The sequence below is a fragment of the Oncorhynchus mykiss genome, chromosome 8 (assembly GCF_057628025.1).
Source record: "Oncorhynchus mykiss isolate SJ-2025 chromosome 8, ASM5762802v1, whole genome shotgun sequence".
NCBI classification, from domain to species: domain Eukaryota; kingdom Metazoa; phylum Chordata; class Actinopteri; order Salmoniformes; family Salmonidae; genus Oncorhynchus; species Oncorhynchus mykiss.
In genome coordinates, this window is record NC_143029.1 from 7,770,959 (window position 1) to 7,796,023 (window position 25,065).

Below are 25,065 nucleotides of genomic sequence, written 5' to 3' on the forward strand. Positions count from 1 at the left end.
TTTTTAAAGGATAAAATAGTTTTATTTATAGTCTCATAGTAAAAGGTAGGCCTCAACTTGCAAGACAATTGTCGGCAGTATGTACAACATACTTGTAATTTCCATGGAATGGAATCGGACAAAGATTATTTAGTTTACACTAATCATACCCTAAAAATGGGGGAGGGAGGGGAGATAATTGAAAAGATATACATACACACATTTCCTAGACACACAAAACGCTTTCTTTTTTTTTTTTTCCACTTGGGGAGTCGCCGACATTAAGAGTTCACTGTGTAATTCACAACACCTTGACAGGGACGTCATTTTCTCCTCAAATTGAATAGAAGATGGGAACTACATTGACATTCATATCTATTTCATACCTTTGAAGCACAACTACAAGTGACAAATTTGTGAGAATACAAAATGCATAACATTTTTTGAGAACTTGAAAACAATACAATCAATAACGTTTGTATTTATTTAAAACATGGAGGTTACTGACTCAGCCACCTAAACTCATTCACTAGTTCAAGCTAAAAGACGGAAGGAATCTAGTCCTTTTTTCCAAAACATCAATGTTTTTCTACAAATGGGATTATATTCGTTTTAATTTCAACGTGTGTCAAAATGGAAAACTAATTCTATGGGCCTGAGGTGGGTTTTTCTTTCACTTTTACATCAATATTTAGCTTCAAATTCTTTTTGTGGAAAAAAAGTTGGTTTTAAAAAATGGTTTAAAAAAAAGGTAAGCTTCTCCGACAGACTCTTCTTGACGTGTGTAAATTCTAAAACAGACAAAGACAACAAAAAAACAAAATAATATTTCAGCAGTGCTTGGAGGAGTACGCCTCTTCTCTCCATAGCCTTCCACTGGGAGGAGAGAGTTTTGGATAGTTGACATTGCTGAGAGAGGAGAGGAAAGGGGAGAGAGAGCGAGAAAAGGAAAATGTTTTGTTTTTTTTCCTTGCACGTTTTGTTCTAAAATCAATGTTCTTCCTCTCAGCTGTCTTCCCTCCCTCCCTCCCTCCCTCTCCAGCGGATAGCATGATGAAGAGACTTCAGGATAGACAGATCATGAGGGAAGGATTGTAGTCTTCCCTATGCAGTGAGAGCACATCCAGAGAAAGAATGTAGTGGGAATTACAGGATAAGTACGGACTACTGGACCAGTACCCGTGCCTGCAGTACCCATCCACACCAGGCGTGGCACTGTGGGCTAGTCCAGAGTCCTAGCTGGCCTCCACGCGGAGCTTCTTCCTGGGGGCTGGGGGTTCCTCTGGCTCGGACTCGGAGCTGGAGTCAGAGCCTCCGTCGAAAGCGGACACAGCGCTGCCTTTAGGGTTGGTGTACAGGCTGCTGTCTGAAGAACTGTAGCTGGCCTGGAGCTGCGTCGACCCCTTCACCTTCTCCAGGGCACGCACTACAGGGGAAAAGAGAATGGGGAGAAGAAGAGGACAGAGAAAGGAAGGAAATAGACAAAGGGAGAAAAAAGATGGAGGAGAGGGAGCAAGGGAGAATAAAGAAAAGGGTTGAGAAGATGAAGAGGCAAAGTTTCAAAGGTCAATGTCCAAATTTGACCCATAAGCAGACAAACACACGCTACAGAAACATGGTCCGTAGGTACAGTAGGTTACTAATCCTACTACAGGTAGATGGTCCGTAGGTACAGTAGGTTACTAATCCTACTACAGGTAGATGGTCCGTAGGTACGGTAGGTTACTAATCCTACTACAGGTAGATGGTCCGTAGGTACAGTAGGTTACTAATCCTACTACAGGTAGATGGTCCGTAGGTACAGTAGGTTACTAAGCCTACTACAGGTAGATGGTCCGTAGGTACGGTAGGTTACTAATCCTACTACAGGTAGATGGTCCGTAGGTACGGTAGATTCTCCATCATACTACAGGTAGATGGTCCGTAGGTACGGTAGGTTACTAATCCTACTACAGGTAGATGGTCAGTAGGTACAGTAGGTTACTAATCCTACTACAGGTAGATGGTCCGTAGGTACGGTAGGTTACTAATCCTACTACAGGTAGATGGTCCGTAGGTACAGTAGGTTACTAATCCTACTACAGGTAGATGGTCCGTAGGTACGGTAGATTCTCCATCATACTACAGGTAGATGGTCCGTAGGTACAGTAGGTTACTAATCCTACTACAGGTAGATGGTCCGTAGGTACGGTAGGTTACTAATCCTACTACAGGTAGATGGTCCGTAGGTACAGTAGGTTACTAATCCTACTACAGGTAGATGGTCCGTAGGTACGGTAGGTTACTAATCCTACTACAGGTAGATGGTCCGTAGGTACAGTAGGTTACTAATCCTACTACAGTTAGATGGTCCGTAGGTACGGTAGGTTACTAATCCTACTACAGGTAGATGGTCCGTAGGTACAGTAGGTTACTAATCCTACTACAGGTAGATGGTCCGTAGGTACGGTAGGTTACTAATCCTACTACAGGTAGATGGTCCGTAGGTACGGTAGGTTACTAATCCTACTACAGGTAGATGGTCCGTAGGTACGGTAGGTTACTAATCCTACTACAGGTAGATGGTCCGTAGGTACGGTAGGTTACTAATCCTACTACAGGTAGATGGTCCGTAGGTACGGTAGATTCTCCATCATACTACAGGTAGATGGTCCGTAGGTACAGTAGGTTACTAATCCTACTACAGGTAGATGGTCCGTAGGTACGGTAGGTTACTAATCCTACTACAGGTAGATGGTCCGTAGGTACAGTAGGTTACTAATCCTACTACAGGTAGATGGTCCGTAGGTACAGTAGGTTACTAATCCTACTACAGGTAGATGGTCCGTAGGTACGGTAGGTTACTAATCCTACTACAGGTAGATGGTCCGTAGGTACAGTAGGTTACTAATCCTACTACAGGTAGATGGTCCGTAGGTACAGTAGGTTACTAATCCTACTACAGGTAGATGGTCCGTAGGTACAGTAGGTTACTAATCCTACTACAGGTAGATGGTCCGTAGGTACGGTAGGTTACTAATCCTACTACAGGTAGATGGTCCGTAGGTACGGTAGGTTACTAATCCTACTACAGGTAGATGGTCCGTAGGTACGGTAGGTTACTAATCCTACTACAGGTAGATGGTACAGTAGGTTACTAATCCTACTACAGGTAGATGGTCCGTAGGTACGGTAGGTTACTAATCCTACTACAGGTAGATGGTCCGTAGGTACAGTAGGTTACTAATCCTACTACAGGTAGATGGTCCGTAGGTACAGTAGGTTACTAATCCTACTACAGGTAGATGGTCCGTAGGTACAGTGGGTTACTAATCCTACTACAGGTAGATGGTCCGTAGGTACAGTAGGTTACTAATCCTACTACAGGTAGATGGTCCGTAGGTACGGTAGGTTACTAATCCTACTACAGGTAGATGGTCCGTAGGTACGGTAGGTTACTAATCCTACTACAGGTAGATGGTCCGTAGGTACGGTAGGTTACTAATCCTACTACAGGTAGATGGTCCGTAGGTACAGTAGGTTACTAATCCTACTACAGGTAGATGGTCCGTAGGTACGGTAGGTTACTAATCCTACTACAGGTAGATGGTCCGTAGGTACGGTAGGTTACTAATCCTACTACAGGTAGATGGTACGGTAGGTTACTAATCCTACTACAGGTAGATGGTCCGTAGGTACGGTAGGTTACTAATCCTACTACAGGTAGATGGTCCGTAGGTACAGTAGGTTACTAATCCTACTACAGGTAGATGGTACGGTAGGTTACTAATCCTACTACAGGTAGATGGTCCGGTAGGTTACTAATCCTACTACAGGTAGATGGTCCGTAGGTACGGTAGGTTACTAATCCTACTACAGGTAGATGGTCCGTAGGTACGGTAGGTTACTAATCCTACTACAGGTAGATGGTCCGTAGGTACGGTAGGTTACTAATCCTACTACAGGTAGATGGTCCGTAGGTACAGTAGGTTACTAATCCTACTACAGGTAGATGGTCCGTAGGTACGGTAGGTTACTAATCCTACTACAGGTAGATGGTCCGTAGGTACAGTAGGTTACTAATCCTACTACAGGTAGATGGTCCGTAGGTACGGTAGGTTACTAATCCTACTACAGGTAGATGGTCCGTAGGTACAGTAGGTTACTAATCCTACTACAGGTAGATGGTCCGTAGGTACAGTAGGTTACTAATCCTACTACAGGTAGATGGTCCGTAGGTACAGTAGGTTACTAATCCTACTACAGGTAGATGGTCCGTAGGTACGGTAGGTTACTAATCCTACTACAGGTAGATGGTCCGTAGGTACAGTAGGTTACTAATCCTACTACAGGTAGATGGTCCGTAGGTACGGTAGGTTACTAATCCTACTACAGGTAGATGGTCCGTAGGTACGGTAGGTTACTAATCCTACTACAGGTAGATGGTCCGTAGGTACGGTAGGTTACTAATCCTACTACAGGTAGATGGTCCGTAGGTACAGTAGGTTACTAATCCTACTACAGGTAGATGGTCCGTAGGTACGGTAGGTTACTAATCCTACTACAGGTAGATGGTCCGTAGGTACAGTAGGTTACTAATCCTACTACAGGTAGATGGTCCGTAGGTACGGTAGGTTACTAATCCTACTACAGGTAGATGGTCCGTAGGTACGGTAGGTTACTAATCCTACTACAGGTAGATGGTCCGTAGGTACAGTAGGTTACTAATCCTACTACAGGTAGATGGTCCGTAGGTACGGTAGGTTACTAATCCTACTACAGGTAGATGGTCCGTAGGTACAGTAGGTTACTAATCCTACTACAGGTAGATGGTCCGTAGGTACGGTAGGTTACTAATCCTACTACAGGTAGATGGTCCGTAGGTACGGTAGGTTACTAATCCTACTACAGGTAGATGGTCCGTAGGTACGGTAGGTTACTAATCCTACTACAGGTAGATGGTCCGTAGGTACGGTAGGTTACTAATCCTACTACAGGTAGATGGTCCGTAGGTACGGTAGGTTACTAATCCTACTACAGGTAGATGGTCCGTAGGTACGGTAGGTTACTAATCCTACTACAGGTAGATGGTCCGTAGGTACGGTAGGTTACTAATCCTACTACAGGTAGATGGTCCGTAGGTACGGTAGGTTACTAATCCTACTACAGGTAGATGGTCCGTAGGTACAGTAGGTTACTAATCCTACTACAGGTAGATGGTCCGTAGGTACGGTAGGTTACTAATCCTACTACAGGTAGATGGTCCGTAGGTACAGTAGGTTACTAATCCTACTACAGGTAGATGGTCCGTAGGTACAGTAGGTTACTAATCCTACTACAGGTAGATGGTCCGTAGGTACAGTAGGTTACTAATCCTACTACAGGTAGATGGTCCGTAGGTACGGTAGGTTACTAATCCTACTACAGGTAGATGGTCCGTAGGTACGGTAGGTTACTAATCCTACTACAGGTAGATGGTCCGTAGGTACAGTAGGTTACTAATCCTACTACAGGTAGATGGTCCGTAGGTACAGTAGGTTACTAATCCTACTACAGGTAGATGGTCCGTAGGTACAGTAGGTTACTAATCCTACTACAGGTAGATGATCCGTAGGTACGGTAGATTCTCCATCATACTACAGGTAGATGGTCCGTAGGTACAGTAGGTTACTAATCCTACTACAGGTAGATGGTACGGTAGGTTACTAATCCTACTACAGGTAGATGATCCGTAGGTACGGTAGATTCTCCATCATACTACAGGAAGATGATCCGTAGGTACGGTAGATTCTCCATCATACTACAGGTAGATGGTCCGTAGGTACGGTAGGTTACTAATCCTACTACAGGTAGATGGTCCGTAGGTACGGTAGGTTACTAATCCTACTACAGGTAGATGGTCCGTAGGTACGGTAGATTCTCCATCCTACTACAGGTAGATGGTCCGTACGTACGGTAGATTCTCCATCCTACTACAGGTAGATGGTACAGTAGATTCTCCATCATACTACAGGTAGATGATCCGTAGGTACAGTAGATTCTCCATCATACTCACCTTGCTGCTCCAGCAGTGCGTTCTGCCTCTTCAGGTCGTCGATGTCCTGCTGGTGGGTGTGGTTTTTCCTCCTCATGTACTGGATATAGTCCGTGGCTTTGTCTAGGATCTGAGCTCGGGACGCCTGTTTGATAGATTGCTGTTGGCAACAAAGGGAAAACTCAAATAGGACACAAGGAAAGATGTCAGTGTCCTTATTAAAATCACATTTGCTAGCACAGTTACCATAACAACCTCCCACACCGACCCCTCTAGCACAGCTACCATAACAACCTCCCTACACCGACCCCTCTAGCACAGCTACCATAACAACCTCCCTACACCGACCCCTCTAGCACAGCTACCATAACAACCTCCCTACACCGACCCCTCTAGCACAGCTACCATAACAACCTCCCTACACCGACCCCTCTAGCACAGCTACCATAACAACCTCCCTACACCGACCCTCTAGCACAGCTACTGTAATAACTCACTACACTGACTGACCCATCGACCCCTACTGTAAAAGTACTGCTGTAAATGTAGCTTAAAACAGCTGCCAACCGCCCCAGGCCACGCTGCCGACCCCCCTCCCCCTCAGGCCACGCTGCCGACCCCCCTCAGGCCACGCTGCCGACCCCCCTCAGGCCACGCTGCCGACCCCCCTCAGGCCACGCTGCCGACCCCCCTCAGGCCACGCTGCTATAATGCAGGCTAACAACCAGACCGTATACAGTGAATTAAGTTTCTAGGATGATTTAAACCACTAAATCCTGAAAAAGGAGAGAACATCAAAATGTGACTAAAGCCCAGAATTATCCACATCCTTACACATAACGATCCTCAGACAGAACCCGAACCAAAACTATCATGAATGTGAACCTGCATAACGTTTCTATGCAGATCAAAAATGTCCATAATTTTACAGTTTCTCAGAGTCGGTCACAGAAGAATGAATTAAAACGTTTCTATGAGGAGCCTGGCTTGGAGAGCAAGGACAGATCCACAATTCCTACAAAGATCAAACTATAATTCCCTATTTTTTTTTTTTTTTTTACATTGACAGCCTACCGGGAAACAGTGTTAACTGCCTTGTTCAGGGGCAGGATGACAGATTTTTACCTTGTCAACTTGGGGATTCGATCCAGCAACTTTTCGGTAACTGGCCCAACGCTGCTCTAACCACTAGGATACCTGCTCTAACCACTAGGATACCTGCTCTAACCACTAGGCCACCTGCTCTAACCACTAGGCCACCTGCTCTAACCACTAGGCCACCTGCTCTAACCACTAGGCCACCTGCTCTAACCACTAGGATACCTGCTCTAACCACTAGGATACCTGCTCTAACCACTAGGCTACCTGCTCTAACCACTAGGATACCTGCTCTAACCACTAGGCCACCTGCTCTAACCACTAGGCTACCTGCTGCCCAAATAATCAAGTCTACAAGATCACCAGATAACTCCACAAACATTGGTAATATAGTATTATTCACCCTGATACTAAAGTCTGTTTCCTGAACCACTTAAGTCAATGGACCCCCCCTCCTCATATATCCCCAATAAAGGCAGACTCAGGAAGATAGACATACACAACTGGGAACAACTTCCTGCTCACAGACATCAACCAACATTGGTGGATAAATGAAGCGGTCTTACTTGGGGGAAAAAAATTGTCGAAAAGTTGGAATTTTTTACAGTTCCAGTCCTTCGGCTCTCCCAAAGGCAGCGATGTGATAGTAGCTGGGTCTGGCCTGCTCAGATCATTGACTCTATATGAACCAGATCGTAGCTGGGTCTGGCCTGCTCAGATCATTGACTCTATATGAACCAGATCGTAGCTGGGTCTGGCCTGCTCAGATCATTGACTCTATATGAACCAGATCGTAGCTGGATCGTGAACTAAGGCAGAATGTCGCTGGAGGGAATAGAGTCCATTTTACAGCTCCTGACCAATTGTGCCATTTTGTGTATTTCTTTTAACTGATCATAAAAAAAAAGTTATACGTTATTTTTCCATCATCGTTTGTGACCGAAAAGAGCTTCTGGACATCAGAGCAGCCATCACTAACCTCGATTTGGACCAGGACTTCTACTTCAATGAGTTGGAGGTGAAAGAAGTACTGATTATCACCGACCAGGCTGAACTCACCGACACTCAAGAGTTACGGCGCACTGCATCCCTGACGAGACGTCAGCTTGGATACATTTCTTCTACCCTCTGTTCTGGCGAAGTGCAATAACTGGAAAATAAACTGGATGAGCTCCGTTCAAGGCTATCCAATCCACACTGCGCTAAAGTTGTCACTTTCAAGGAGCGGGACACTAATCCGGACGTTTCTAAGAAATCCCACTATCCCCTCCGACAAACCAACAAACAGGCAAAGCATCAATACAGGACTAAGATTGAGTCATACTACACCGGCTCTGACAGAGCTTGCAAACTATCCTGGATTACAAAGGGAAACCCAGCCACGAGCTGCCCAGTGAAGCGAGCCTACCAGAGGAGCGAAATACCTTCTATGCTCGCTTCGAGGCTGGCAATACTGAACCATGCATAAGAGGCACCAGCTGTTCCGGACAACTATGTGATGATGCTCGCCCGTAGCCAATGTGAGGAAGACCTTTAAACAGATTAACATTCACACGGCAGCCAGGTGGATATCCAGGAAGCATAGAACATGCGCTGACCAGCTGGTGTCGCCACTGACATTTTTAACCTCTCCCTGACCCAGTCTGTAATACCTACATGTTTCAAGGAGACCACCATAGTCCCTGTCCCCAAGAACGCCAAGGCAACCTGTCTAAATGACTATCGCCCCATAGCACTCACATCAGTAACCATGAAATTCTTTGAAAGGCTCACATCAACACCATCATCCCAGACACCCTGGACCCACTCCTATTAGCATATCAGCCCCAACAGATCCACAGATGATGCAATCTTTATTTCAGTCCACATTGTCCTCATCCACCTAGACAAAATGAATACCTACGTGAGAATGCTGTTCATTGACAACAGCTCAGCGTTCAACACCATAGTGCCATCCAAGCTCATCCAAAAGCTAAGGACCCTGGGACTAAAAACATCCCTCTGCAACTTGATCCTGGACTTCCTGATGGGCCGCCTCCAGGTGGTGAGGGTAGGCAACAGCACAACCACCAGGCTGATGCTCAACACGGGGGCAACTTGGAGGGGTGTGCTTAGTCCCCTCCTGTACACCCAGTTCACCCACAACTAAGTGGCCATGCACGACTCAAACGCCATCATTAAGTTTGCAGGCAACAATCGTGGTAGGCCTGATCACCGACGACGAGAGCCTACAGGGAGGAGGTCAGAGAACCGGCAGCGTGGTGCCAACCTCTTCAACGTCAACAAGACAAAGGAACAAATCGTGAACTACAGGAAACTGAGCACGCCTCCATCCACGGGGCTGTAGTGGAGCAGGTTGGGAGCTTCAAGTTACTCTGTGTGCACATCACTAAGAACCTATCATGGACTCATCAGATACACCGCTGTTACGGTTTATCCTGTTGCCTAGTCACTTACACCCTACTTATATGGACATGGACTACATGACCAAAAGTATGTGGACACCTGCTTGTCTCATTCCAAAATCACAGGATATTATATGGAGTTGGTCCCCCCTTTGCTGATTTAACAGCCTCCACTCTTCTGGGAAGGCTTTCCACTAGATGATGGAACATTGCTGCGTGGACTTGCTTCCATTCAGCCACAAGAGCATTAGTGAGGTCCTACACTGATGTTGGGCAATTAGGCCTGGCTCGCAGTTGGCGTTCCAATTCATCAAAGGTGTTCGATGGAGGCGAGGTCAGGGCTCTGTGCAGGCCAGTCAAGTTCGTCCACACCGATCTCGACAAACCATTTCTGTATGGATCTCGCTTTCTGCACGGGGGCACTGTCATGCTGAAACAGGAAAGGGCCTTCCCCAAACATGGAAGCACAGAATTGTTTAAAATGTCATTGTGTGCTGTAGCGTTACGATTTCCCTTCACTGGAACTAAGGGGCCTAACCCGAACCATGAAAAACAGCCCCTGACCATTATTCCTCCTCCACCAAACTTTACAGTTGGTACTATGCATTGGGGTAGGTAGCGTTCTCCTGGCATCCGCCAAAAACAGATTTGTCTGTCGGACTGCCAGATGGTGAAGTGTGATTCATCACTCCAGTTCCACTGCTCCAGAGTCCCAATGGCGGCAATCATTACACCATTCCAGCCGACACTTGGCATTGCGCATGGTGATCTTAAGCTTGTGTGCGGCTGCTCGGCCATTTCCGAACAGTTTGGAACTCGGTAGTGAGTGTTGCAACCCGAGGAGACCATTTTTCGACTCGCTACGCAGTCCCACTCTGTGACCTTGGGTGGCCTACCACTTCGGGGCTGAGCCGTTGTTGCTCCTAGAAGTTTCCACTTCATAATAACAGCACTTAGTTGACCGGGGCAGCTCTAGCAGGGCAGAAATTTGATAAACTGAAATAGCCGAATACAGTAATTTGAAGGTGTGTCCACATACTTTCGTGTATATTGTGTTTCTACCTCACACCCATACGAATAACAACGAGACAAATAAAAATATGATTAATTGTTTAATATATGAACCAAAAAAAAGGTGCCAGTGAAATGTCATGCTTTTTCTTCAGTCTCTGCATCAACAAAAACATTTTTTTTTGTTTAAAAATAATAATAATAAAATAGTCCAGGCTGAAAGGATTGGCACTCAAAATATAAGCCCTTGAGGCACTACTTGCATCTGTAAACAGGAAGCGACCCAATTTTGTACGATCACGACAATGTAATTTGGCTGGGTCTACCTTGTACATGACTAACTCGCCAACAGCCATCTGCAATAGCTAGCAGTTCCATCACTTCTATTCGCCCTCCTGTCCGAAAGCAATCTTGGTTACCAAGCAACCATAGTGTTATGATACACCAGTGTTTGGGGGGGGGGGGGTCTTGTTGGTTGGTTAATTTGAAAATAAAAACAGCCCTCCATGTCAGAGATGTCAAAACAGGAAAAAGCTAAAGGTTTGCACACAACTTCCTGACACTAGCCTGTGTCCCAGTGTTTCTGGTTAGAACACATGTCTGGGTTGCACGCTCTCTTCTCCTCCACTCTCCATTCCCTCCCTCTTCCATGTCATAACTACCCATCTATTGAATACATTGAAGTAGCTATATTATCCGTGGCATTACCTTTCAAATATGAAGTACAGCAACATTACATCAAACATACATATCATATCAACACATTGCAATGCAATTACATACCCCTATCCCCCTCCCATCTCATTCACTCAGAACGTCAATAACAGGACACACCCAGAGCCATGTACTTAGAGTGTAAGGCTTCTGCATTATGAAGCATTAACATGACACTACAACGTTCTATAGCAGCCATGTTAGAACCCCATTAACATGACACTACAACATTCTATAACAGCCATTTTAGAACCCCATTAACATGACACTACAACGTTCTATAACAGCCATGTCAGAACCCCATCAACATGACACTACAACATTCTATAGCAGCCATGTTAGAACCCCATTAACATGACACTACAACATTCTATAACAGCCATTTTAGAACCCCATTAACATGACACTACAACATTCTATAGCAGCCATGTCAGAACCCCATCAACATGACACTACAACATTCTATAACAGCCATTTTAGAACCCCATTAACATGACACTACAACATTCTATAGCAGCCATGTTAGAACCCCATTAACATGACACTACAACATTCTATAACAGCCATGTTAGAACCCCATTAACATGACACTACAACATTCTATAACAGCCATGTTAGAACCCCATTAACATGACACTACAACATTCTATAGCAGCCATGTAAGCTCCCCATCAACATTACATGGCAGTCTTACGTCAGACAGCGCGACGATTCCGCCTGCACTGGTCCCTGTTGAGGGACGAGCGTCGCGTAGGAGTGACGCCACCTGATGCAAGACAATGCATTACATGAGGAATAGAATGTCCAGAATGAAAATGATGATGCATTAACATGACACTACAACATTCTATAGCAGCCATGTTAGAACCCTATTAACATGACACTACAACATTCTATAACAGCAATGTTAGAACCCCATTAACATGACACTACAACATTCTATAGCAGCCATGTTAGAACCCCATTAACATGACACTACAACATTCTATAGCAGTCATGTTAGAACCCAATTTACATGAAACTACAACATTCTATAGCAGCCATGTTAGAACCCCATTAACATGAAACTACAACATTCTATAGCAGCCATTTTAGAACCCCATTAACATGACACTACAACATTCTATAGCAGCCATTTTAGAACCCCATTAACATGACACTACAACATTCTATAGCAGCCATTTTAGAACCCCATTAACATGACACTACAACATTATATAGCAGCCATGTTAGAACCTCATTAACATGACACTACAACATTCTATAACAGCCATGTTAGAACCCCATTAACATGACACTACAACATTCTATAACAGCCATTTTAGAACCCCATTAACATGACACTACAACATTCTATAACAGCCATGTCAGAACCCCATTAACACTGCGTGCGGAATATTTAAACAATGATACGCAACTGAACATCTAGAAATGTATACATTTATTTTTTTAATAAATAAAGTGTCCCAACTTGAAATACATGGCTCTGGATGCACACAGCAAAACACTCCCCTCCCTAAGAGATTTGGGTTTTTACCTCTCTACCAACCTTTTCCCCTTGCAAGGCGGGCACGGAATCTCGCAGGCTGTGAAAGCTGTCTTTGATGTGATCCCTACGCTTGCGCTCCAGTGCATTGTGGTGTGCTCGTTTGTCAGCCTGCAATGAGAGAGTCACAGGGGGGGGAGCTTTAGCAGGGGATGGGGGAGGTCTCCAGCGAGGTTTGGACTGACAGGGGGACAGGAAAACACACACACACCAAGCTTCTGCGACCAACTGTTCTACGTAATCCCCACCACCACCAGCTCAGCGTTCTGTGTTTGAGAGCGTGCACCAGGTTGAGGACCTGGCCCGTCCGGCTAGCCAAGACAGGACAGGACAGGCATGGTGAGTTGGTGAGGCAGCAAAAGGAGATGTTCATGGAGGAAACTGACTGACACCTTAGAGATCATCCTATAACAATTCATATGGATCTAGGGTATGCATTTATGATTCTATGGTTTTCTTTATTTCTACAACCGGTAAATTATCACTGGCACCACCACGACCCCCCTACAGTGATTAGAACTGACCCCAGTGCAGCTACAACTGTGTGGAGTAAACATGCAGAACACTTTAGACCAGGGCGAGTGGTGGGTGTGGTGACCTAGATAAAGCCCAGGGGAGGGGGAGAAAAAAAAAGACTAAGCCTATTCAGATGAGGTGAGAGGATGAGGTGTGTAAATTGGTGACATCGTGTTTTAGTATTACAGTTCCTAATTTGCCTACACCTGACAACTAGGCCTAACTGACAAACTATTAGGAGTTCTGGGTTAGGAATGTTTAGTAATACCCGGAGGCTTTGTATTTGGCACTGTATCTTGAAGGATAGTATTTATTTATTTATTCTTATTTAACTAGGCATTTGGATTGATTCATTTACAGATTTAGGTGCGTTCTTATACAGTGAAATGAGTCTTAAAGAATCTATTTTGTCGCTACGCATCGTTACGGCCTACCTGCGTTTTGAGCTCTGCTACAGCGAGACTGTGGTTTGAGCTCATGCTATATACTCAGAGTGGACAAAACATTAGGAACACTTGCTCTTTCCATGACCTAGACTGAGCAGCTGAAAGCTAAGAACCCGTATTCATGTCACATTTCAAAATCAGTGTAGATGTAGGGGAGGAGACAGGTTAAAGAAGGATTTTTAAGCCTTGAGACATGGATTGTGTATGTGTGCCATAACACAATCCATGATTGATCAGATTCCTAAAGATTGGAAAGCGGCCGCGGTCATCCCACTCGTCAAAGGGGGAGACACCCTAGACCCACACTGTTACAGATCTATATCCATCCTGCCCTGCCTCTAGACCCAAACTGTACAGACCTATATCCATCCTGCCCTGCCTCTAGACCCAAACTGTACAGATCTATATCCATCCTGCCCTGCCTCTAGACCCACACTGTTACAGACCTATATCCATCCTGCCCTGCCTCTAGACCCACACTGTTACAGATCTATATCCATCCTGTCCTGCCTCTAGACCCAAACTGTTACAGACCTATATCCATCCTGCCCTGCCTCTAGACCCAAACTGTTACAGATCTATATCCATCCTGCCCTGCCTCTAGACCCAAACTGTACAGACCTATATCCATCCTGCCCTGCCTCTAGACCCAAACTGTTACAGATCTATATCCATCCTGCCCTGCCTCTAGACCCAAACTGTACAGACCTATATCCATCCTGCCCTGCCTCTAGACCCAAACTGTTACAGATCTATATCCATCCTGCCCTGCCTTTCTAAAGTCTTCGAAAGCCAAGTGAACAAACAGATCACCGAACATTTCGAATCCCACCGTACCTTCTCCGCTCTACAATATGGTTTCCGAGCTGGTCATGGGTGCACCTCAGCCACGCTCAAGGTACTAAATGATATCATAACCGCCATCGATAAGAGACATTACTGTGCAGCCGTATTCATCAACCTGGCCAAGGCTTTCGAATCTGTCAATCGCCGCATTCTTATCAGCAGGCTCAACAGCCTTGGTTTCTCAAATGACTGCCTCGCCTGGTTCACCAACTATTTCTCTGATAGAGTTCAGTTTGTCAAATCGGAGGGCCTGTTGTCCAGACCTCTGGCAGTCTTTATGGGGGTGCCACAGGGTTCAATTCTCTGGCTGACTCTTTTCTCTGTATACATCATCAATGATGTCGCTCTTGCTGCGGGTGATTCCCTGATCCACCTCTACACAGACGACACCATTCTGTATACATCTGGCCCTTTTTCAGACACTGTGGTAACTAACCTCCAAATGAACTTCAACACCATACAACACTCCTTCCATGGCCTCCAACTGCTCTTAAAAATGCTAGTAAAATGAAATGCATGTTTTTTTAACCAATTGCTGCCTCCACTCGCATCACTACTCTGGACGGTTCTGACTTTGAATATGTGGACAACTATAAATACCGAGGTGTCTGGCTAGGACTGTAAACTCTCCTTCCAGACTCACATTAAGCATCTCCAATCCAAATTTAAATCTAGAATTGGCTTCCTATTTCACAACAAAGCATCCTTCACTCATGCTGCCAAACATTCCCTCGTAAAACTGACCATCCTACCGATCCTTGACTTTGGAGATGTCATTTACAAAATAGCCTCAAACACTCTACTCAGCAAATTGGATGCAGTCTATCACAGTGCCATCCGTTTTGTCACCAAAGCCCCATATACTACCCACCACTGCGACCTGTATGCTCTCGTTGGCTGGTCCGCGATACATATTTGTCGCCAAACCCACTGGTTACAGGTCATCTATAAGTCTTTGCTAGGTAAAGCTCCGCCTTATCTCAGCTCACTGGTCACCATAGCAACACCCAACCGTAGCATGCGCTGCAGCAGGTATATGTCACTGGTCACCCCCAAAGCCAACACCTCCTTCGGCCGCCTTTCCTTCCAGTTCTCTGCTGCCAATGACTGAAACTTACATCTCCCTCAGTAACTTTAAGCGTCAGCTGTCAGAGCAGCTTACCGGCCGCTGCAGCTGTACACAGCCCATCTGTAAATAGCCCATCCAACCAACTACCTACCTACCTCATCCCCATATTTGTTTTTGTGCTCTTTTGCACACCAGTATTTCTACTTGCACATATATCACTCGTGTAAGCCTATTTATTGCCGTACCTCCTTACTTCATTTGCACACATTGTATACAGATTTTCTATTGTGTTATTGACTGTACGTTTGTTTATTCCATGTGTAACTCTGTTGTTGTTTGTGTCGCACTGCTTTGCCTTATCTTGGCCAGGTCGCAGTGAGAACTTGTTCTCAACTGGCCTACCTGGTTAAATAAAACATTTTTTTAAGAAGAGGCTGAAATGGGCAAGACAAAATATTTATGTGCCTTTGAACGGGGTATGGTAGTAGGTGCCAGGGTACCGGTCTGTGTCAAGAACTCCAACGCAGCAGGGTTTTTCACACTCAACAGTTTCCCATGTGTATCAAGAATGTTCCACCACCTAAAGGACATCCAGCCAACTTGACAACTGTGGGAAGTATTGGAGTCAACATGGGCCAGCATCCCTGTTGACACCTTAGAGTCCCATGCCCCAACAAATTGAAGCTGTTCTGACTCAATATTAGGAAGGTGATTTGAATGTTTAGTATACTTTGTATCCCTCATCATCTCAAATGTTTCCTTTATTCTGACAGGTGTGTAATGTGTGTATGTAGAGAGTGCGTTCGACACCTTGTACAGTCCACGCCCCGACAAATTGAGGCTGTTCTGAGGGCAGGGGGGGGTATACTCCGTGTATAGTCTGTTCTGAACACAAACCTACTAATTATCCCTGTGATCTGCAGTCTAGTGCCTATGCAAACAGTCTTCATCTCTCTATAGCCTAGACACAGAACAGACATCCTGTGGGGATCATCTACCTAAACAACTAGTGTTGTTGCACGTCTCTCTGTAGGCCTAGAGAGACCGACAACAACACAACGACACTCCTCCCTCCGGCCTCTCTCAGCCACTCCATACTGCTGCCAGGGCCTCAGTTGAATCATCTACCTAAACAGTCTGAATCCCAAAATGGCACACTGTTCCCTATGTAGTACACTACTTTTGACCAGGGACAATAGGGCTCTGGTCAAAAGTAGTGCACTATCTAACTATCTAGTGCACTACCCTATATAGGGTTCCATTTGGGAAGCAAACAGTCATTTCATGTCTCTTTACACCTGACCAAGTCAGGCGTGTTAAACCCCTCCCAGTCAGGCGTGTTAAACCCCTCCCAGTCAGGCGTGTTAAACCCCTCCCAGTCAGGCGTGTCTAGACTTGAGTTCATTAAGCTTTAGAATTCCACGATCATAGAGTTCTGATCGTGGAATTCCGAACGCATTATGCATCTATTATTTAGATGTGTCTACCGGGTCCACAGTGTGTCTGGATTCTCTTTTCCAGCGCTATATTCAAATGCCAGTATGCATTCTACAAAACTGTGGACAGGCAAAATATGATAAAACAACTGATGGCAGTAGCTAACTACTGTAGCGAACTAGCCAGGTAACCTCTGTAGCTAGCCAACAAGCTAGCTAGCCAACAAGCTAGCTAGCCAACAAGCTAGCTAGCCAACAAGCTAGCAAGCCAACAAGCTAGCAAGCCAACAAGCTAGCAAGCCAACAAGCTAGCAAGCAACGCTAAAGGCACTGCAAACAGGTTAGCATAACTCTAGTAAAAAAAACAAACATCTTTATAAATATTAGCTAGCATTTAAGGCAAACACATTCCTCACACGCTAGGAAAGTATTTCCTCCAACGTTATAATATAAAGGGGCCTCTCGGTCCCAAAACATACATTTTATTGAGACTTGGGGGGGGGGGGGGGGGGTCAGACAGATCTGAACACAATCGGACCACGAAGTGACTTTTGTGCGTCTAGACCAGTCTTTTCAAATGTCATCTTCGTATTCTGATAGCAGAAGCTGCATGTAAGTGTCAAGTGTAGACACGACCAAAGTCAGGCCTGTCAAACCCTCCCCGCCGGGCCTGTCAAACCCTCCCCGCCGGGCCTGTCAAACCCTCCCCGCCGGGCCTGTCAAACCCTCCCCGCCGGGCCTGTCAAACCCTCCCCGCCGGGCCTGTCAAACCCTCCCCGCCGGGCCTGTCAAACCCTCCCCGCCGGGCCTGTCAAACCCTCCCCGCCGGGCCTGTCAAACCCTCCCCGCCGGGCCTGTCAAACCCTCCCCGCCGGGCCTGTCAAACCCTCCCCGCCGGGCCTGTCAAACCCTCTCCGCCGGGCCTGTCAAACCCTCTCCGCCGGGCCTGTCAAACCCTCTCCGCCGGGCCTGTCAAACCCTCTCCGCCGGGCCTGTCAAACCCTCTCCGCCGGGCCTGTCAAACCCTCTCCGCCCGGCCTGTCAAACCCTCTCCGCCCGGCCTGTCAAACCCTCTCCGCCCGGCCTGTCAAACCCTCACCGCCAGGCCTGTCAAACCCTCTCCGCCAGGCCTGTCAAACCCTCTCCGCATCTGCATCAATCACAAATAACTTTATTAGAGCATCAAACTTATTTTTTCCCCTCTATATATAGTGGGCCCATTGATCGTTGCCTGTTCAAAGTTTCATGTGCGTAAAAGAAACCCTCTCCTTCCACTGTAAACCCTCACAGCGTTTTAGCCTTCAGTTCAGATCATAGATTTACAAAAATGTCCACCTGCCCATCTCACATGACTAGGGATAGGCCCAGAGTAGAGCAGCCAATCACCTGCAGCAGCACTTGCAGTAGTTTAACTCGTTTCGGGCCAGGCAACAGTAGGTCCCACAAAAGGTTCCTGACTGACTCATTTATAATCCTATGCATCGTAACGAAACTAAAAAGGTACTAGCCAAATGTCAGATGCAAATGGCACCATGAAAGGTTACTAGAAAGGGTGTTGGTTTGGATCCAACTTGCCTGGAGTCGACAGGGTTAGGACAGTGACTGAGTAACATTACCATAGAAAGCCCCATGAAAATCACCACCAACTCTCTCCGTGACAAGTTATTAGAGGAATGCATAAAGAGTCTGGGACTAACCCAGACTAGGTCCGGGATACAGCAGCTGTCCACTGCCCAATAGTTTGGCCTAGGGTCTGGATCATGTCGTTTTTACGTGTGGCTTTCAATGGTTTTCCCACGGTAGACTACGACAGAGCAGGTAAATGTTGAACTGGAGTGACAGAATGCACTGAGAAGTTACCGGTCCGTATGGGCCAGCGACCAACGAGATCCACTGGCACAGCACACGTTTACAGGCCCCGGGCCATCGTTAATATCAGGCCCCTGTAAATGCATTAGGGCCTATAGAGAGCAACTGTAAAGTAGCTCAGGATCCAAAATGGCTGCCGTAATAGCTGAACCCTGTACGATGAGCCAGAGGTATCAGAAAGCAGTGTAATGCACGCTAGGCATTAGTTAACATTTCAAATGTTGTCATCTCGGACAATCTAATGACAACGTTTTGCTTGATGTTGATGCATATCTATTGGGTTAAGACATTTCCAAATAGAGAGAAGAAAAGAGCATAGCATTTGGTTCATCAAATATCACCACATCATCTGATCATAAAACTCACAGAGGTCGCTTTTACCCCCTACCTACATGTAGATACTACCTCAATTACCTGGTACCCCTGCACATTGAATCTGTACCGGTACTCCTTGTATATAACCTCGTTATTGTGTTACTATTACCTATTATTTATTTCTATATAGCAAATGTATTACTTTTTAAAACACTGCATTGATGGGAAAGGGCGTGTAATAGGTAATAATAATCCTGAATAGGCCTGGGCGGTATACCATATTTTATGACGTACTGATGCAGGGACCGGTTTGGGTTTTTACTTTACCTTCTATACCGGTATTTTAATGTTTGGTTTGTTAAATGTGATACACCAGAGGTGTAATGTCAATTTTTATAGTTTACTTCGCTACTTGAGTAGTCTCTCCGCTCTTTCTCGCCCGTGCCACTTTCCACACAGACCTAGCCACATCCCGTCACTCAAGGAGCACATTTGATGTTCCTCAACCACGAGACACTTGCATTCAGCCTGCATGGTCAATGCAGCACATTCAACAATGTTGTTTTCACTTTGCTTCTTAATATAAATCCACTAGCATTCTATAATGACACTATTAGTTTGTATTTCATATATCAGAAAACCGCTAGTTTGTCTTTTCTTAGCAAGTTGCCCTAAATCTTGTTAGCCTCTAATGCTAATAGCTAGCTAGCTAATAAATGTACTGAGTAAGAGCAAACGTAGCAAGCTAATACAGTCTGACAATACCAGTGATGGTGTAGACCTAAATCAGCATGTCGTTTGTGCAACAGTATCTTCTAAATCAGAGGAATATGCAAAGCAAGAATATGTTAGCTACACGAAGTAGCTAAGAGAAAACGTGCAATGTAGCCAAAGCTTATTGGGTCCCCTAGGAAACACTTTAGTTCCTACCCTGTCACAATAAGTCCTCCCTGGCATTTTAACTCGTCGTCATCTCAAACACTGTATTCAAAATGCCCACTATTATATTCTAACTATAGAATTAGAATAGTCATTCTATTGATTCCATGATTCCAACAGTTTGGCTCTAATTCACAAGTCAAATCTCAATTGCATCATTTGGTTAAAAATAAGTCCTAGATGATTTGCCCATATTGTGCAGCCCGACGTGGCAGTGTGGAAATTCTCTCTACTGAGCAGTGGTGTAAAGTACTTAAGTAAAAATACTTCCAAGTACTACTTAAGTAGTTTTGTTGGGAGTATCTGTACTTTACGACTATTATATTTGACAACTTTCACTTCACTACATTCCTAAAGAAAATAATGTATTTTTTTACTCCATACATTTTCCCTGACACCCAAAAGTACTCGTTACATTTTGAATGATTAGCAGGACAGGAAAATGGTCAAATTCACGCACTTGTCAACCAGGGATGTTCTCTTATCTACTGCCTCTGATCTGGTGGACTCACTAAACAGAGAACATCCCTGGTCATAAAGCACCCTGGGATCACTACCCATAAAGCACCCTGGGATCACTCCTCCCTACTCATAAAGCACCCTGGGATCACTCCTCCCTACTCATAAAGCACCCTGGGATCACTCCTCCCTACTCATAAAGCACCCTGGGATCACTCCTCCCTACTCATAAAGCACCCTGGGATCACTCCTCCCTACTCATAAAGCACCCTGGGATCACTTCTCCCTACTCATAAAGCACCCTGGGATCACTCCTCCCTACTCATAAAGCACCCTGGGATCACTCCTCCCTACTCATAAAGCACCCTGGGATCACTCACTACTCAAAGCACCCTGGGATCACTTCTCCCTACTCATAAAGCACCCTGGGATCACTCACTACTCAAAGCACCCTGGGATCACTTCTCCCTACTCATAAAGCACCCTGGGATCACTTCTCCCTACTCATAAAGCACCCTGGGATCACTCACTACTCAAAGCACCCTGGGATCACTTCTCCCTACTCATAAAGCACCCTGGGATCACTCACTACTCAAAGCACCCTGGGATCACTTCTCCCTACTCATAAAGCACCCTGGGATCACTTCTCCCTACTCATAAAGCACCCTGGGATCACTCCTCCCTACTCATAAAGCACCCTGGGATCACTCACTACTCAAAGCAAATGTTGAACTTTTAGTACTCAAAAACTAAAAATACCGTCTTTAAAAAAAATATTTAAAAAATTAAATACCGTGATAATATTTTGGCCATATCGCCAGTCCTAGCGCGCAAGTAAGCATTTCACGGTAAAGTCTACGCCTGTTGTAGTCAGCGCATGTGATGCTTCTCAATGGCTCGGTTTCAGATGATGCTAGTTAGCTTAGCTAGACCTATCACTTCCATTCTATTCTTACCTCAGAACATAAACATTACAGTGCCTTCAGAAACTATTCACACCCCTTGACTTTTTCCACATCTTGTAGTGTTACAGCCGGAAATTAAAATGAATTACATTTAGATTTTTTGGGGGGGCCACTGGCCTACACACAATCCCCTATAATTTCAGTGGAATTGTTTAAAAACACTTTTACAAATTTAAAGCTGAAATGTCTTGAGTCAATAAGTATTCAAACCGTTTGTAATGGCAAGCCTAAATAAAATTCAGTGACAGAAGTTGCATGGTCTTCCTGTTTCAACAAGTCACTAAAGTAATACTGCAAAAAATGTGGCAAAGCAATTCACTTTTTTGTTCTGAATGCAAAGTGTTGTGTTTGGGACAAATCCAATACAACACATTACCGAGTACCACTCTCCATATTTTCAAGCATAGTGGTGGCCGCATCGTGTTATGGGTATGCTTGTCATCTGCTTGAAAATCTATGGCAAGACTTGGAAATGGTTGTCTAGCAATGATCCAACTTGACAGAGCTAAAAAGGATAATGAGCAAATATTGTACAAGCCGGGTGTGGAGATCTCTTAAGAGACTTAACCAGAAAGACCCACAGCTGTAATCACTGCCACAGGTGATTCTAAAATGTATTGTGTGAATACTTATGCATTTCATTTTCGATACAAAAACATGTTTTCACCTCGTCATTATGGGGTATTGTGTGTAAAAACAACACACGTTTAAGTCCGGTTGTAACACAAAATGTGGAACAAGTCAAGAGATATGAATACCTAAGGTACATCATCTCCAGGTGCCGACTAAGTACAGCAATAGGCTGCGTCGCCATAGTGCTCTGGTCAAAAGTAATATATATATATGGAATAGGGGAATAGGGTGCTATTGGGGACGCAGAAGAGCAGACTACAGTAGTATAGTAGAGTAACTGCCTCCCGAGCTAACCCAGTGACACCCTGCATTGTAGCTTCAAAACTATGTTGTCTGTCTTGTGCTGCTCTCAACATCACTCAGGACAGACTCATGGTGCCAAACCCCCCCCCCCCCCCCCCCTTACACTACTATGCCCTGTTATGAGATCCAGTCCGTCCCACTTCCTAAAGATCTTCCTCAGCGACTAGGTGGGCCCCAATGGAGGAGGGGGGAGGGGGGGGGGTTGGGGTGTTAACATGGAGCGATTGTTTTATGGTTGCTTGAAAGTGATGTGCTAAACTCAGACCAATTGTTCTGATAGTCCAATCCTCAAACAGTCCTAAATGTAAGGATAAGCTACATAATTGATTTGAATATCACATAGTAATTTGAAAATATTTGGAAATAAACCTAGCCAAATATGACAAAAGCCCTGCCTAAACTAGAAGTATATTTATTATTTTTGACATGACATTCTGCAGCTAAATGTTAATCAAGTCCATCAGAATCAGTCTGATAAAGACTGCCTCGCTGACAAGGGAAAAACATGACGTACTGTTATAAAACAAAGTATGTCGTGCAGCGAGCCTGTGTTTATTTCGCCGGTATGCGACGCGGCTACGTCATGCCTTTAGCCTGCCAGCAGCCCGGTCAGTGGCCTGTCGAGTGAAGATGGCACTAATCACTAGCTCGCTGAAACAGACAGGAAAACATCTCCCTGCTCTCTCCCTTCCCGACGAGACGACGGCGTCATTTACTAAAACAGTTACTGAGCTGAAGCCGTAGCTAGCGTAATGAATTTCCATTTGAAAAGTATCGAATTTTATATTTAAAATTACAATAGTCACGTCACGATTAAAACACATGACCTAGAAGTGCATTTAGAAAAGACGCTTCTGGTCGAGAACGGTATTCCTAGGTTTGACTTTTTTTTTTACGCCGACTGTGGCTCGAGCTGTCTGCTGCGTTTTGCAGGAGGCTTTATTCTAAATATATAATAGATTTCGTGTCCCTCTAAATTCCTACGACCGCGTATTGGATGGGGGGATACCCTTCAATGCATGGATAAGATGATCTGTGCAAATGCAAACCTTGATGGATATGTTGCATACATTATGTAAAGGGTAAATCATAGTTGTGACACGACAGTGCCAGCGCCTATAGAAACCCCCAGCGTTCAGCCAACTCTGTGTATTCTGTCTGCTAGTCACATCCTCCTTGTGTGCCGTGTCCTATTATTGAAGAGTGTGTGGCTAACTTTGCATGCTAGTAAACAACTACTAAGCTTGGTATCATTTTCGCTCACTAACTGCAGGAAACCCCTTCTGTTCAGCCACCCGCACCCATCCCTTGCCAAGTTTGTGTAAGGCAAAAAAAAATATATATATATATATATATATATATATCATATACATTAGTTACCAGGACGAACATTATTTTTTTTAGCCAGATATTATCATGGCCTTAATTACAATACATTTGATAGAATTCCAATACATTTTTTTTGACATATTTAACACGTCATTACCCACCACATTGTGATATCTCGATGAGTCTTCCTGTAAAAAAGAAACAGAACAGAAAAGTACGATTGTAGCCACAATTCCATGTAGCTTGAGCCAGCCAACTTAGTTAGCAGTACACTGTAACCCAATTATTGCAGCAAACCCAATGCAAATAATATATATATTTATAACGCTAGCAAGTGAACATAATACATTTCTGAGCCAGAGCTACTAGCTGACCTATCTAGCTATTGTAGTTAACCTTTTAAAGGCTGTTGATCTTCTTGTGGATAACGTTAGTTCAACAGGCGTTGTAATTGATTACTAGCTAGCAAACTAACTACATACAGTAGCTAGTAAAGTAGCGAAATAAACATTTACTCACGTCGCTATCGACTTCGATATCATCGTTATCACTCATTCTTAGGTGAAACGGTGGATTTTAAATGAAAAGGGTAGCCTAGTTCACAACATGAAACAAACGCCTAACGATAAAGCAAATGCACAAACAGACTAAATAACGTTACTCTCCCTGCAGTCAATAACGAAAGAAACGAGCTTCAACGAACTATATTTATACGTGACTTGTCTACACCAACAGCAACCGTTTCACGACACGCCTGCGACGCTGGACGGGTGTGTAGGATTTGTAGTTTATTGTACGATAATAACAAACGACTCTCAAATATCAGTGAATTGTCTATTAACTACATTTCCCATAGGTAAAAAAAAAATATACCGCGCGTCAGAATAACGTCAACATAATTATATTTAACTCGCGGTGTACCCTGGGATGTGTAGTCTAGATAATAGCTGCGTCAGTGGGGCCGCGATTGAGACACGTGGATCGTTACAATAGTAAAAGAAAATCGGCCTATCTCATAACGTTCTTCTTTCTTTCTTTGTGACAAATGTTATACAAATGTTTAATAAGTATGAAAATGAGTATTACCACTAATACCCCTCTTTCCTCTACAGCCGTGCATTGCATTGCATCCATTAAAGAATGCTGATTGAATGAGTTTCAAAAATCAAGTTTT

The 25,065-nt window shown here is 44.7% G+C and overlaps 1 protein-coding gene across 9 annotated transcripts; it reads right to left on the reverse strand.

Annotated features, from left to right (window-relative positions):
- LOC110529304 (protein max) lies at positions 1–24,652 on the reverse strand. Of its 9 annotated transcripts, none has more exons than XM_090242473.1 (6): positions 24,411–24,652; positions 24,053–24,079; positions 12,770–12,877; positions 11,915–11,986; positions 6,014–6,152; positions 1–1,405 (listed from the first exon to the last, which is right to left on the reverse strand). In XM_090242473.1, the coding sequence occupies exons 1-6, from the start codon at positions 24,444–24,446 to the stop codon at positions 1,215–1,217; spliced, it is 573 nt and encodes a 190-aa protein (XP_090098599.1). In that variant the 5' UTR covers positions 24,447–24,652; the 3' UTR covers positions 1–1,214. The 9 variants fall into 9 exon arrangements, with proteins under 9 accessions (XP_090098599.1, XP_090098597.1, XP_090098601.1 ...); XM_090242471.1 differs by having other exon boundaries at positions 12,758–12,877; XM_090242475.1 differs by lacking the exon at positions 24,053–24,079.
- Between the last annotated feature and the right edge of the window lie 413 nt (positions 24,653–25,065).